At 33.4% G+C, this 13,761-nt stretch overlaps 1 protein-coding gene across 8 annotated transcripts in view; it reads right to left on the bottom strand.

Moving 5' to 3' along the window:
• Positions 1-4,637: 4,637 nt before the first annotated feature.
• The window catches only part of Pcdh11x (protocadherin 11 X-linked), a 548,040-nt gene continuing 538,916 nt past the window's right edge, over positions 4,638-13,761 (bottom strand). For 5 of the 8 annotated variants that reach the window (XM_038317057.1, XM_038317058.1, XM_038317059.1 and 2 more), the window contains one exon: positions 4,638-5,320. In XM_038317057.1, the coding sequence (XP_038172985.1) occupies positions 4,638-5,320 (683 nt within the window). The remainder of the gene's footprint in view (positions 5,321-13,761) is intronic. The other 3 variants (XM_038317061.1, XM_038317062.1, XM_038317064.1) reach the window with 2 other exon arrangements.

Below are 13,761 nucleotides of genomic sequence, written 5' to 3'. Positions count from 1 at the left end.
AGGCAGGCGGATCTCTGAGTTTGAGGCCAGCCTGGTCTACAAGAGCTAGTTCCAGGACAGGCTCTAGAAACTACAGGGAAACCCTGTCTCGAAAAACCAAAAAAAAAAAAAAAAAGAATACCAAAATTAAATTAATACATTATAATCACTTATAATATAGAAAACTTATAAAATATATCATCATCAACAATATGATTTTATTTTAATCTTTGCACATTTAACACAACAAAAAACAAGAGCAAAATCATTGTCACTGTTTTTACATTGCTGGTGTTTGAACCTATGTTAGGCAAGTGTTCCAGCTCAACTTTTGAATTTTGGTCCCACAAAAACACATAATATAAACATAATCATTTCTCATAACTACTTTATTAATATCTATCTTTATGAATAAGAAAACATGCAATTCAGAAAACTGAAATAGAACAATTAATAAATAATTGTCACTGTACTATATACTGCCATACTGGTGCAAAAAGTATTCAATCTTTATCCAATCTTTTACTTCCAAAGCATCCCATACTTTGGGATGCTGTTCACTTTCAGAAGCTGTATAATGTCACAAAGAGGCTTCCAGAAATACAAACATATACAATTAATAAAAATTCAAATATTTAAGGAGGGACAGCATAAATTTCACAAATTTAATTCCTAAAATTAGCATATACAATCAAAAAGAATTGCCTTCCTTCTTTTTATTTGTGCACACACATTTTTATAAGCATCTTTTTTCTCTAGTCTTACTGTTGTAAACTTGCAGTACTTTTAACAATCATATTTATGAGAAGCACACAGGTGGTATAACTTTAGCGTAAGAAAGCTCCTGTGAATGAATATTTTAAGTTTGTTGCATAAGACTGTGTGGTAATTGGCACATCTCTGTCCAAATATAGTCAACTCCTCTCCTCTGCTCCCATAGTAACCAGACTAATTGGGCCACTGGAAAATAACAAAAATAGTACCCTACATTTGTGAGAAAATTTTCACTTCAATGGATCTAAAGTTTGGCTTACAAAAATTGAAAGAAAAAAATCACAAAGTATAACCACAATGAATTACAAATTAGAAGATGGTAAGGAAATCATATTTCCATAACTGTGTAATAGATATATACACATTCAGTCTTAATAACATAATTAAAGAAATTGTTTAAATATGCCTGGGGAAAATGTCATTTAATCTATTCAGGACTGAAAGTGATCTTTTAGAATATGACATGATTGTATTTTAAAGACGGCCCAATTTATGATTTATTTGGTCTAATATTTTACTACTTTAATGAGAGTGTGTGACAATCCCTAACTTGAGAAGGCAAAGACTTTTCATACTGTCAATATTGCACAATAGTACTCATCGTTTAATAGTATTTTTTTCTATCCAGATTTGCATAACTAAAAATCAAATGTTACATTACTATATGAGACTACACAAAATGTACTCTCTAAATTGTTTACATTGTTGGTATCATATGTAAAGTTAGTTTTAATACACTGACACATTATTTTTTAAAACTTGTAGATAAAGTTTGATAAATGAACATGTACATACATATTTAGCACAAGATACACAGTGTTTGAATACAGATACAAGTGTGTATATTAAAGCTATAGCTAGAAAACTAATAATTACTTTTTAACTGAATATAGCCACAATACAGAATAATCAGTCTGGCAGACATATTCAGAAAATAAAAAAAAATCACTGTCTAAGTTCAATTAAAATCAAATACTTTTTCTTTTTTGAGGGAAACATATTTACTGAAAGTAAACTAAGACATTTTGAAGTTGTAAGATGACATATGATGCTTTTCCGAGGAACCACACGTGATTTTTGTCAATCTATAGCTCTGTCCATCCATTCAAAGAATTTGTAATGTAATGAGAAATAACTCATCAAGTACAAAGCCATGGAATTTCCAGGTTTCCAAAGCTATACCTATTGGAAGCAAAGGAAAAGAATGCATAAGGGAGAATAACTGGGCTCACACCCCTTGCTTCTTTGGTTATCTCAGCCTGCTTCCATTCAGTTTCTCTCTGGTACACAACCAGAAAAAAGTGCCCAGTCATTTAATTTCCTAAACACTGTCTAAGTCTGATAATAAAACCAGATTTAGAAAGGGAACAAAAGCATATCTGTTCATTCCTATATTTATAGGAAAGTTATCAATACTTCCCAAATTGTTAAATATGAGGATATAAGAGCTTCCCTGTTAATTCAGTAAATCTTGTGATCAGAAAAAATCTCAAATATCTGATATTTTCAGATTCCATATTCCGTTAGCAAAATAAGCATTCAGATTTCTGATTCATTGTTTAATAAAATTTAACCTCAATTTTAATATCTTTAAATTTTGTGTATATATGTATGAATAAAATGTAATAATTATGGAAATAAAATGTATAAATAATTAAAATAATTTTCCACTCATAATTCTGTATTTTTTGTTTCTATTTTCTTTTTTAAATTTTTTATTTGTGTGTATTGAGAGAAGAACAGCAGTCTAACTCTACTGGAAGCACTGATTTTGTCATTCTGGGTTTCTTTATCTTTCACAGATTAAGAATCTTCATTAACAACAAAAATAGCAACAACAATATCAATACATATACATGATCATATTTCAACAAAGTTTCAGACACCATTGATCTTTTGGGAGTTTTGTGCACCTGGAAAACCAGTATTCATCAAATCCCTAGATACACTAACAAATACAAAGAAAGAACAAATGAAGAGTAAAAATTAATGTGAAATTTCACTAATTAGACTCTAGGTTTTAAAAGTTAAGAAGATATTCTATACACCAAACCATAATCTAATTAACTTCACAAGGAGAACAATATATTCTCAAAATACTACTTAACTTGCCAGGAACACAAAGGAAAACTATTTTCAACACTCAGTGGAAACGATTACTAACAAAATTATACATTTACCACAGTTTATATTACAACATTTACATACAGTTTAATTATACATTACATACCATCAAGTTACACATTATAGAGTCTACATCTAATTCAACCAACAGGAAATATTCAGGACCCCCAAACCCAAACATTAATTGATATTTTGTTTAGTATGATACTGAAACAAGAAACTTCTTGAATTTGTTATGGGAGGAAATTAAGTTTGCAGTGTTTCTGTATGAATTTATGAAATGTGCTCAGAGAAGGTAGCGGCCAGTTAAGTAGATGAAAACAGAAACTAAGTGTAGGCAACAATGGAAACTAATGTTTCCTATGAATACTATTGTATTCTTTGTTTAGGATGTATTCATTTCATATGTGAGATTATGTTCTTCACTGTGTGTTACTGGGGTATTTTTATTTACCCCAAGAAGTAGTCTTAAATCTTATTTCTCCTTCACATATCTTTGAAATTCTGTGCTGTAATATATTTTTTAGGTTTATAAATAAGTCTCTTGAAAAGTTCTTTCCTGACTTTCATCTTGTTTTCAGTAGTTTTGAGCTAGACTGATATAAATACCTTAGTCTTATATACTTAGTGTGCGGGTTTATGTAAAATTTTATGTATTTGTTCTTTTCACTGAGAATTTTTCAGTAACAGCTATTGAGCTTTCAAATCAATATTTCAATCACCTTAATTGTCTTTAGAAAACAGTACAATGTAGTAATAGCTGAAAGCTAATAATGCATTTAATGTATCCACCTTCTTTGTGATTTTTATATACAAATTTCAGAAGATAAATACCCAATTTGTACTGGAATGTAGGCTTACCATGGCAGACACAATAATATTTCTGATGTACTTTAATCTGAAGATTAATACACAAAAGTATATTAATATAAAAAGCACAAGCCCATTCTGGCTAACTCTTGCCAAATATGAGCAAAGCTATTGCACTTCAGTGTCTCGAACTCTACTAAAGAGTAGAGAAATAGGTTTAAACCTTTGTATGTACAGTTTATATTTTTTTTGGAAAATTTATATACAAATTATATCAGTATATTCTTGAAATAAAGGTAGAAAACATAAAAAACAGGATTAGAGACAAAAACTGTAAAATATTTTATTTACACCCCCTCTGTACATTTTTGAAGGTAGAAATATGGCCATAAAAAAGGAGAGACAATGAAGATAAACAGAACAAAAAGATGAACAAAAATGCTATTATAGGACTTATGCCTCTAATTTTATCAAAACAAACATTTAAACAAACTAAAGGAAAGCTTCGAAAATAAGATCTTCAACAATTTAACAATAAATATATACTGAGTCCACAAAAATCAGAATGGAAGAAATCAGTAATACTGCACAAGGTGATAAAAAATAAAATTTCATTAAAGTACATCAGAAATGTTACACAAAAGATATTAATTTCTGCCATGATAAGCCTTTCTGTACATGGGGATATAAATTTTACAATATTTATTTTAAAAATTCATAGTCCAAATCAAATAAATCTTAATTTTATTTTTTATCATGTTTCGGTGACTAAGGGTCTAGCTCTAGTTTTAACCTGGTATCTGTTTCTATTTACAGAGCTATTTACAAACCTCTTGATTTGGAATATTCATTAAAATTGAATAATAATCTCTCTCTCGATATATATATATATATATATTATATATATATATATATATATTCATTTTTAATGTGAAATATTCAGATAAGCTTTACAAGGGATGTTCTTCAATGATGGGAGAATCATTCCTTGAAGATCTGGCCTGTTTATCTGAAGTGAAGGTGGTCAAGGGAATGACTTTGATTGAATCATCATCTGAATGGTGTCTTTCAGTCACAGGGTAAAACTGAGCTCTTGTACTACCTTGTGCTCCCTGATCAAGCGGATGCAGTCCATCAGCTTCAGAACCCTGCACCCTTCCTTGCTGCAAACCCATTGTTGTTTGGGCCTCATTGCGATGGAGTATAACAGCCTGTGTCAGTGGAGGACTGTGGTGAGTTACCACAGCCTGTGCCAGAGGTGGGCTGTAGCAGACTGCAGAGGCCTGTGCTGATGGTGGGCTATGACCGTGTGCAGTAGCCTGTGCTAAAGTAGGACTGTGGTGGAGAGAAGCCGCCTGTACTGGTGAAGGACTATGGCACAGTGCAATTGCCTGAGTCACAGGGGGGCTGTGGCAGATAGCGATGGTCTGTGTTACTGGAGGGCTGCAGCGACGAATAGATGTGTGGGTTCTAGGTGGGCTGTGGCAGAGAGCAGAGGTCTGTATCTGTGGAGGGCTGGTTTGGGTCAGAGTAGCTGGCATCCAGCAGGAATCAGAGTGGCCCAAAATGAAGCATTCTTGAGTACAGTTGTCGGAGGCTTCTTCCACAGTTGGTTGCATTGTTATTTCTGCAGCTGTCAGGGTGGAGAAAACAAAACAAAATAATTTGTATAGTCATCTACATAAAACGAAGTCATATCTAACTAAAAATTTAATAGTCTGTTTAAGTACAGTGGAGGCATCCAATGGATTTATAATTAGTGCCATATATATCAGGAAATATTCAGAAAATCACATAAATAGTAAAGAATAGATAAACCGGTGGGATTTTTTCTATAATTATATTTATTCAGCAAAAGGCACTGTAAGAAGTGAAAAGATAAGCAACAACATGAACTTATTTACAAATCACTTTCATGATTTTCAATTTGAATGCATGAAGGATGAGAAAATTCAATAGGAAACAAATAAAAGAACATGAGTGAATCTTAAGGAAAAGAAGTTGGAAATAAACGTTTACAATATGTGTAGGTCCCATTCTATAAACTTATAAAAAAGAATAGACTTTTAGGGATGAGAAAAAGGATCAGCGACTTCCAGGCTTTGGGAGTGGATCAAATCTTCACTAAGAGGGGGACAGGAAGGAAACTTTATTACAGATGCTATACCTATGAAAAGAAGATTGTATGTTCATGAAATTCATGAAACATTTTTTAAATTTATTTATTTTTATTATGTATACAATATTCTGTCTGTGTGGGTGCCTGCTGGCCAGAAGAGGGCAACATACCCCATTACAGATGGTTGTGAGCCACCATGTAGTTGCTGGGAATTGAACTCAGGACTTTTGGAAGAGCAGGCAATGCTATTAACCTCTGAGCCATCTCTCCAGCCCCTCATGAAATATTTTTATGAGTATATGGAACTACACAGCATGAGTTTTATTTTATATCAATATATAATATAGTAATGAGTGTTAATCAAATATTAATAAAAATTCTTTACAATTTATTTCTTGTGGACCATAATTCAACATAGCTCTAATAAGATAGCACTGGATGTAAAATACATATTCTCTTTGCAAACTTGCTTTTTGTGATATTTTAACTTTAAAATTTTATTATTTCCTTTGTGTATTTGTTGTCTGCTGTGTGCACAAAATACATGTGAATATGATGTGGGTGTAATGCATGCACATATGTTCATGACTCAGCTTATAGTCATTTCTTCCTAGGCCCGAGCAAGAGTTTCTTCATCTATTACTCTCCACCTTAATGTCTAGACAGGGTCTCTCAATGAATAAGAGCCTTACTGTTTCTCCTGCCTTGCTGGCCAGTGAATTCTTGGCATTATCTGTGTCTTTTATACCAGTTTATAATGACGTTTCAGGCATGCCTGGCAATTTGGTTGCTTCTTTGTTTTCTTTCTGTTTTACTTTATTAGACTATTTGTTTTGAGTGTGTGTGCATGTTTGCCTCTGTATGTCTGTATGTATGGATAAGGGAACTCAAATTCACATCCTCATATGGCATTGGCAAGTGACTTTACTGACTAAAACACTTCCAAAGACTATGAAATAATTTTAATATGGGGATCAGATTTAAAACATACTTCTGAAAATAGTAGAAAATACTAAACTGATTAAGCATATACAGAAGAACCAGAAATTCTATCATATAGTCTTATAAAAGAGACCATAGAATTGGTTTATTTGCAAAGTGTATAACCAAAGCTCTAATGTAGTGTTTTATAAAAGACTTAGATTTCCTCAGAGATTATCTACCAAGTCAGAGCTTAAATGTGGAATGATGACTTTATTTGTGTATTTGTATCTGTACATAATACTGAAAGACTACAGTATGACAAAAGAAGTTGGATTTTTAGATATATAACTTGCCCATTTATGTCTTCCTATTTTATTATTTTTTAGTTACATCTATTTCCAAGACAGGGTAGGATTGTTTTTGAATGTTTCATGTCTCTGAAAATGGTCTGTCAATTACTCTAGGCCTTAGCAAAAGTTGGTTGACCCAATGTTGCAGATGAGACTTTGGGTGATTGCCCAGGTTGTCAGTCAGTTGTCTCTGTCATTTTTTGCACCTTTTGAAAGTTGTTTGATTTCACTTCCTGTTTACTCAAGTAATATTATTTCCCTTCTCAGGTCTTTGTTGGGTTTGAAGACTAGATAGTCATAGGTACTATCATCTCATGAATTATCCTAGTTATTTATAATAAAAGACTTAGATTGTTTAGAATAGGATAACTATTGAAACATTTAGCATATGTTTCTTGCTTGATTTTGTTCATGCTGATTGAAATTCTAATATTTATACTTGATATTTTTCTTACTGTATAAAGTTTTGTATTAGGCTTAGAACTCTCTTATTTAGAAAAAAGGTGGAAGTGCTGTGGGAATTCCTTCAGCCAATAGACTTTAAGATACTGGCCCACTTTGGGCATGGTTTCATGTACTATATATGCAGACAAAAAAGCGTGTGTAAGCCCCTTGGCTGTTAAATTCAGTTCCAAATCCCCACAAATGCAGAGGACTGTGGATTCTTGAAGAATTTATAAAGTTCAGGTAATTCAAATGAATGGGATCCTAAAAAGAGCTGACTCTAATTAATACTGATATATATATATATATATATATATATATATATATATATATGAAATTAATACTGATAAATATATGATTTCATTAGGAAATCCTTTAGTACAAAATCATGAGAATAACACATATTCTATATGTTCAAGTGAGTATACCTAAGAAGAATATTTCTATCATACTGATAATCTTTTGTAATATCGACCCAATTTTACAGTCTTGGGAGTCTTTCTATCTGAACAAAAAAATCTTTATCACTTTATATTGGTATTATAATTTTTAAATTGTTTATCTATAAATATTTTTATCTAGGAATAATTTTTTACTTTAAAGTTTGATGCATTATATTATTAGATGAAAACGTTGGCTAACAGTTGCCCTTTTCCTATAGCTGTGAAATTTTCCCTTCTAAAATTAATATTTGATAAATTAGTTCGTATCTAAAACAATCTGAAATTATGTAGATTAAGTTAAATTTTATGCACATCATCCTGTTCTAGTACCTGACAAAATCATTCCCTACGTTTGGATTCTGAACTACATATAAATGATTAAATCAAATTGACTGACAGCATATATGTATCAATTTATTTTTCTCTGCTCTTAACTGAGGAGGTAGCTTCAGTACCTGCTAAATTGAATTCTATTTGCTTTCAAACTCATATCTTGAGGAAATAAATGGCTACTTCCTTAAATTATTTTCTTTTTTGTATTTTATTATACCAATACATAATTAAAATATCATTAAACTTTCATGGTACAAGAAAATAGTGTGCAATCAGCCATGGAAGAGAAGCAGTCCTCTCTAGCTGCAACTTCTATTCATAAAGGTACAATCATTTGTCCTCATATATTTCTTAGTCACCACCAGCTCTCTAAATGGACTTAAAGTCCACTCAAAAGAAGGGAAGTCATGCCTGCTACAAAAAAATCTAGCCAGTTTCCCTGGGATAGTGAGGTCATGGACCTTAGAAGGAACTCTACTACCACCACTTTGCTAGTCCAGCACAATCTATAACAATGTTCTAAACCTTAAACTGATATAGGTAATTAATTGTAGCTATCATTCCTTACCAAATATACCATTTTTCATACCAAATGGAGGCATTCACAGAAAATCACAGGCAGACACAATGTAGAGATTAAAGGACTGTTGGGAACCCAGTCCTGATAGATATATCTATTGCACGAGCTCCTACATCCATGCCCAGGGATCATTGTTAAAAAGGGCACAGAGAGATTTTAAGAGTTAGAACTCCAGGATGTCTTGCTGAAACATCATTTCATAGAAATGACTGCATAAACAAGACACATAAAATCATAAAGAATTTATTAACTACTTAGATGAGCTCATTAGTAGGTTAGGTTGTTTAATATAAAGTGGTTAGCCTTAAAACCATATAAAAATATATACAGAAACAACAAAAATGGAGTCCACAGTTCATAAATAAAGAAACATACATAAGTTTATATATGTGGGGTATTATAATAACAATAATATTAATAATAAAAGAATAATAATAAGCTATCAATTTGAGAAGAAGGAAGTAGAGCCTGTGGTCTTGAGAGTGGCTAAAGAATCAAAATTGCCCTGCTACACCAGAAGCCACTCCAACACTCAGATCCTTAGACCACATCTCTGATGAAAACCCCCTGCTCCATAAGAGGACATGCCAACACCTAGATCTTAAGACCACATATCTAGTCGAAGCTTCCTGCTCCACCAAAGGTTAATCTAGCACATAGATCTCCAGACCACACATGCAACAGATGTTAAAGATCTATTTGACAAGAAATTTAAGGCATTGAAGAAAGGAACTGAAGAGGACACCAGAAAATGGAACGACCTCCTATGCTCTTGGCTGGGTAGGATCAACATAGTAAAAATGGCAATTCTACCAAGAGCAATCTATAGATTCAATGCAATCCCCATCAAGGTCCCATCAAAATTCTCCACAGATCTTGAGAGAACAATAATCAACTTTATATGGAAAAACAAAAAACCCAGGATAGTCAAAACAGTCTTATACAATAAAGGAACTTCTGGAGGCAATACCATCCCTGACTTCAAACTCTATTTCAGAGCTACAGTATTGAAAACAGCTTGGTATTGGCAAAAAAACAGAGAAGTCGAACAATGGAATCAAAAAGAAGAACCGGATTTTAACCCACAAACCTATGAATACCTGATTTTCAATAAATGAGCTAAAAGTACACAATGGAAGAAAGAAAGTATCTTTAACAAATGGTGCTGGCATAACTGGCTGTCAACCTGTAGAAAAATGAAAATTAGATCCATATCTATCACCATGCACAAAACTCAACTCCAAATGGATTAAAGACCTCAATATCAATCTGAACACACTGAACCTGATAGAAGAGAAAGTGGAAAGTACTCTATAACATATGGGCACAGGAGACCGCTTCCTGCGTATAACCTCAGCAGCAGAGACATTAAGGGCAACATTGAATAAATGGGACCTCCTGAAACTGAGAAGCTTCTGGAGAGCAAAGAACACTGTCACTAAGGCAAAAAGGCAGCCTACTGACTAGAAAAAGATCTTCACCAACCCCGCAACAGACAAAGGTCTGATCTCCAAAATATATAAAGAACTCAAGAAACTAGAATTTAAAATGCTAATTAACACAATTAAAAATGGGGCACAGAACTGAACAGAGAATTCTCAACAGAAGAAATTCAAATGGCCAAAAGACACTTAAGATCATGCTCAACCTCTTTAGCGATCAGGGAAATGCAAATCAAAACAACTTTGAGATACCATCTTACACCTGTCAGAATGGCTAAAATAAAAAACACTAATGATAGCCTTTGCTGGAGAGGATGTGGAGTAAGGAGTACACTCATCCATTGCTGGTGGGATTGCAAACTTGTGCAACCACTTTGGAAAGCCGTGTGATGGTTTCTGAGTAAATCCGGGATCAACCAACCCCAGGACCCAGCAATAGCACTCTTGGGAATATATCCGAAAGATGCCCTATCATATTACAAAGGCATTTGTTCAACTATGTTCTTAACAGCATTATTTGTAATAGCCAGAACCTAGAAACAACCTAGATGCCCTTCAGTGGCAGAATGGATGCAGAAAGTGTGGAATATATACATATTAGAGTACTACTCAGCGATAAAAAACAATGACATCTTGAATTTTGCATGCAAATTGATGGAAATAGAAAACACCATCCTGAGTGAGGTAACCCAGACCAAAAAAGATGAACATGGGATGTACTCACCCATAATTGGTTTCTAGCCATAAATAAAAGACATTGAGCCTATAATTCGTGATCCTAGAGAAGCTAAATAAGAAAGTGAACCAAAAGAAAAACATATAGTTATCCTCCTGGATATTGGAAGTAGACAAGATTGCGGGCAAAAATTGGGAACTTGGGGGGTGGGGTGGGATGGGGGTAAGGGGAAATGGGGAGAGAAAAGTGTGAAGGGGAGGAGGGGGAGAGCTTGGGGGAATGGGATGGTTGGGAAAAAGGAAGGGTGGATATGGGAACAGGGAAATATATATCTTAATTAAGGGAGCCATTTTAGGATTGGCTAGAGACTTGACTCTAGAGGGTTTCCCAGGTAGACAGGGAGATGTCCCCAGCTAGTTCCTTGGGCAGCTGAGGAGAGGGAGCCTGAAATGTCCCAATCTTATAGCCATACTGATGAATATCTTGCATATCACCATAGAACCTTCATCTGGTGATGGATGGAGATAGAGACAGAGCCCCACATTGGAGCACTGGACTGAATTCCCAAGGTCCAAATGAGGAGCAGAAGGAGGGAGAACATGAGCAAGGAAGTCAGGATCCCGTGGGGTGTTCCCACCCACTGAGATGGTGGGGCTAATCTAATGGGAGCTCACCATGCAAGCTGGACTGGACCTGAAAAAGCATGGGATAAAACCAGACTCCCTGAACCTGGTAGACAATGAAGGCTGCTGAGAAGCCAAGGCCAATGGCACTGGGATTTGTTCCCACTGCATGTACTGGCTTTTGGGGGGTGTTCTGTTTGGATGCTCACCTTCCTAGACCTGGATGGAGGGGGGAGCACCTTGGACTTCCCACAGGGCAGGGAACCCTTACTGCTCTTTGGACTTGAAAGGGAGTGGGAGGGGAGTAGTGGGAGGGGGACGGAAATGGGAGGAAGGGAGGAGGTGGAAATTTTTAATAAAAAATAATAAAATAATAATAAAACATGAATCTTACTTTTAAAAAAAGAATAAACTGATGAAAGAAAAGTAATGCTAGCACAATGAAAGAAACTATTAATCTCTACACTAAAATATTTTTACACTTAAAACATTACACATACACTAATGTCTCCTGTTATAAATAATCATTATTGAAAATTCCTTCCACTCATGAAACACATTAAATTTACTAATAAAAATCTCCTCAAATAAAATAAAATATTTTGGGGTACTCTAACCAAGCAAGTGAAATAATTCTACAATTAACCCTTCAAGTCTTTGAAGAAATAATTTGAAGAAGTTATCAGAAGTGGATCAGTAGGGTTAACAGAGTTAAAATGGTCATCCTATCAAAAGTAATCTACAGATTCAGTGCAATCACCAACAAAATTCCATCACAATTCTTAACAAATCACGAAAGAATAGTACTCCACTTTTTAAGAAATATTAAAAAGACCAGGATATCTAAAACAATCCTGTATAATAAAAGAACTGCTGGAAGTATCACCATCCCTGACCTGCAGCTGTCCTACAGAGCTATATTAATAAAAACAGCATGATATTGGCATAAAAACCCTAACATGTGTTGGATATGGAGACAATTTCTGAACAAAATGCCAATAGCACATGCACTAAAATCAGCAATTAAGAAAAGGGACCTCATGAAGCTGAAAAGGATTGTACAGAAAAGGACACCATAAATTGAACCAAGAAGTAGTTTAAGGAATGGGAAAAATTTATGCTGCATATCTGATAAAGTTTTAATATCAAGAATATTTAAAGAACTCAAGAAACAAAATATTAAAACAACAAATGCTGGAGGGAACAAAGGGAAGGAAAAGTGAGGTAATTTAATTTTTTATTTTAATGAAAACATATAGGAATAGTTTAAATTAAAAATAAGTTAAACAAGAGTTGTGTATAAATAGTTATAAAGGTATTTATGCAAAAGTATTGAATATAATTGAAAATAGGTATGTATGAATGTCTAATAGTAATACCTGAAAAATTAAAAAGTTAAACTTCCATGAACAAATGGATTCTACCAGATATAATGGCTAAACATTTTGGTCCTACACACATGTGAAACACTATGTGTGATAATAATTATAATTTGTAATATGAACAAATTTAGCAATTAACACCTAATGAATAAATTTGGTCTCCTGCTGACATCAAAAAGTTCATGAGCTGAAATGCCAAGTTTGGAATCTACTGCATAGAATTAGTCTACTTGGTAGCATTTTTTTTTTGAAAATTATATCATTTTACTTCTTCCTTTACCTTTCTCTACTTCTTGTTGGTCAAAAATAAAATAAGTGGTTTTGGTGCATGCTTCTGTTTCCATATTGTGCTCAAACACACAGAGCCAAGATACTAGAGGGTGAAAATTCTGATTCAATGAGCCATAAGATATTCTTTATATTGATAAGCAATTTGGTGACAACCACTATAAAACTAAATAAAATACTTGTATAAATGTAGCACAGCAGTAAAGTAATTGTACAGTTTGAAAACCTATGATAAAACATAAAATGTCATCTGATACATACATAAATGCACATAATGACTAACATGTAAGTAAAATTGATTTCTATTCTTACCTCACTAATGGATTAATATTGTATGTCAGCATAAATTAGACTAAAGTAAAACTTTCAATCTCTAGGAAAGAATAGGAAATTGGCATTAGCTCCTTTTTATTATTTGTGTAATATATGAAAATAATTATTTCCCATTTAAAAGAAGACTAATAAGAAAA

The sequence above is a fragment of the Arvicola amphibius genome, chromosome X, assembly GCF_903992535.2.
Source record: "Arvicola amphibius chromosome X, mArvAmp1.2, whole genome shotgun sequence".
Taxonomy (NCBI): Eukaryota; Metazoa; Chordata; class Mammalia; order Rodentia; family Cricetidae; genus Arvicola; species Arvicola amphibius.
Note: the sequence above shows the minus strand (reverse complement) of the source record. Positions and strands in the feature narration are given on the sequence as shown.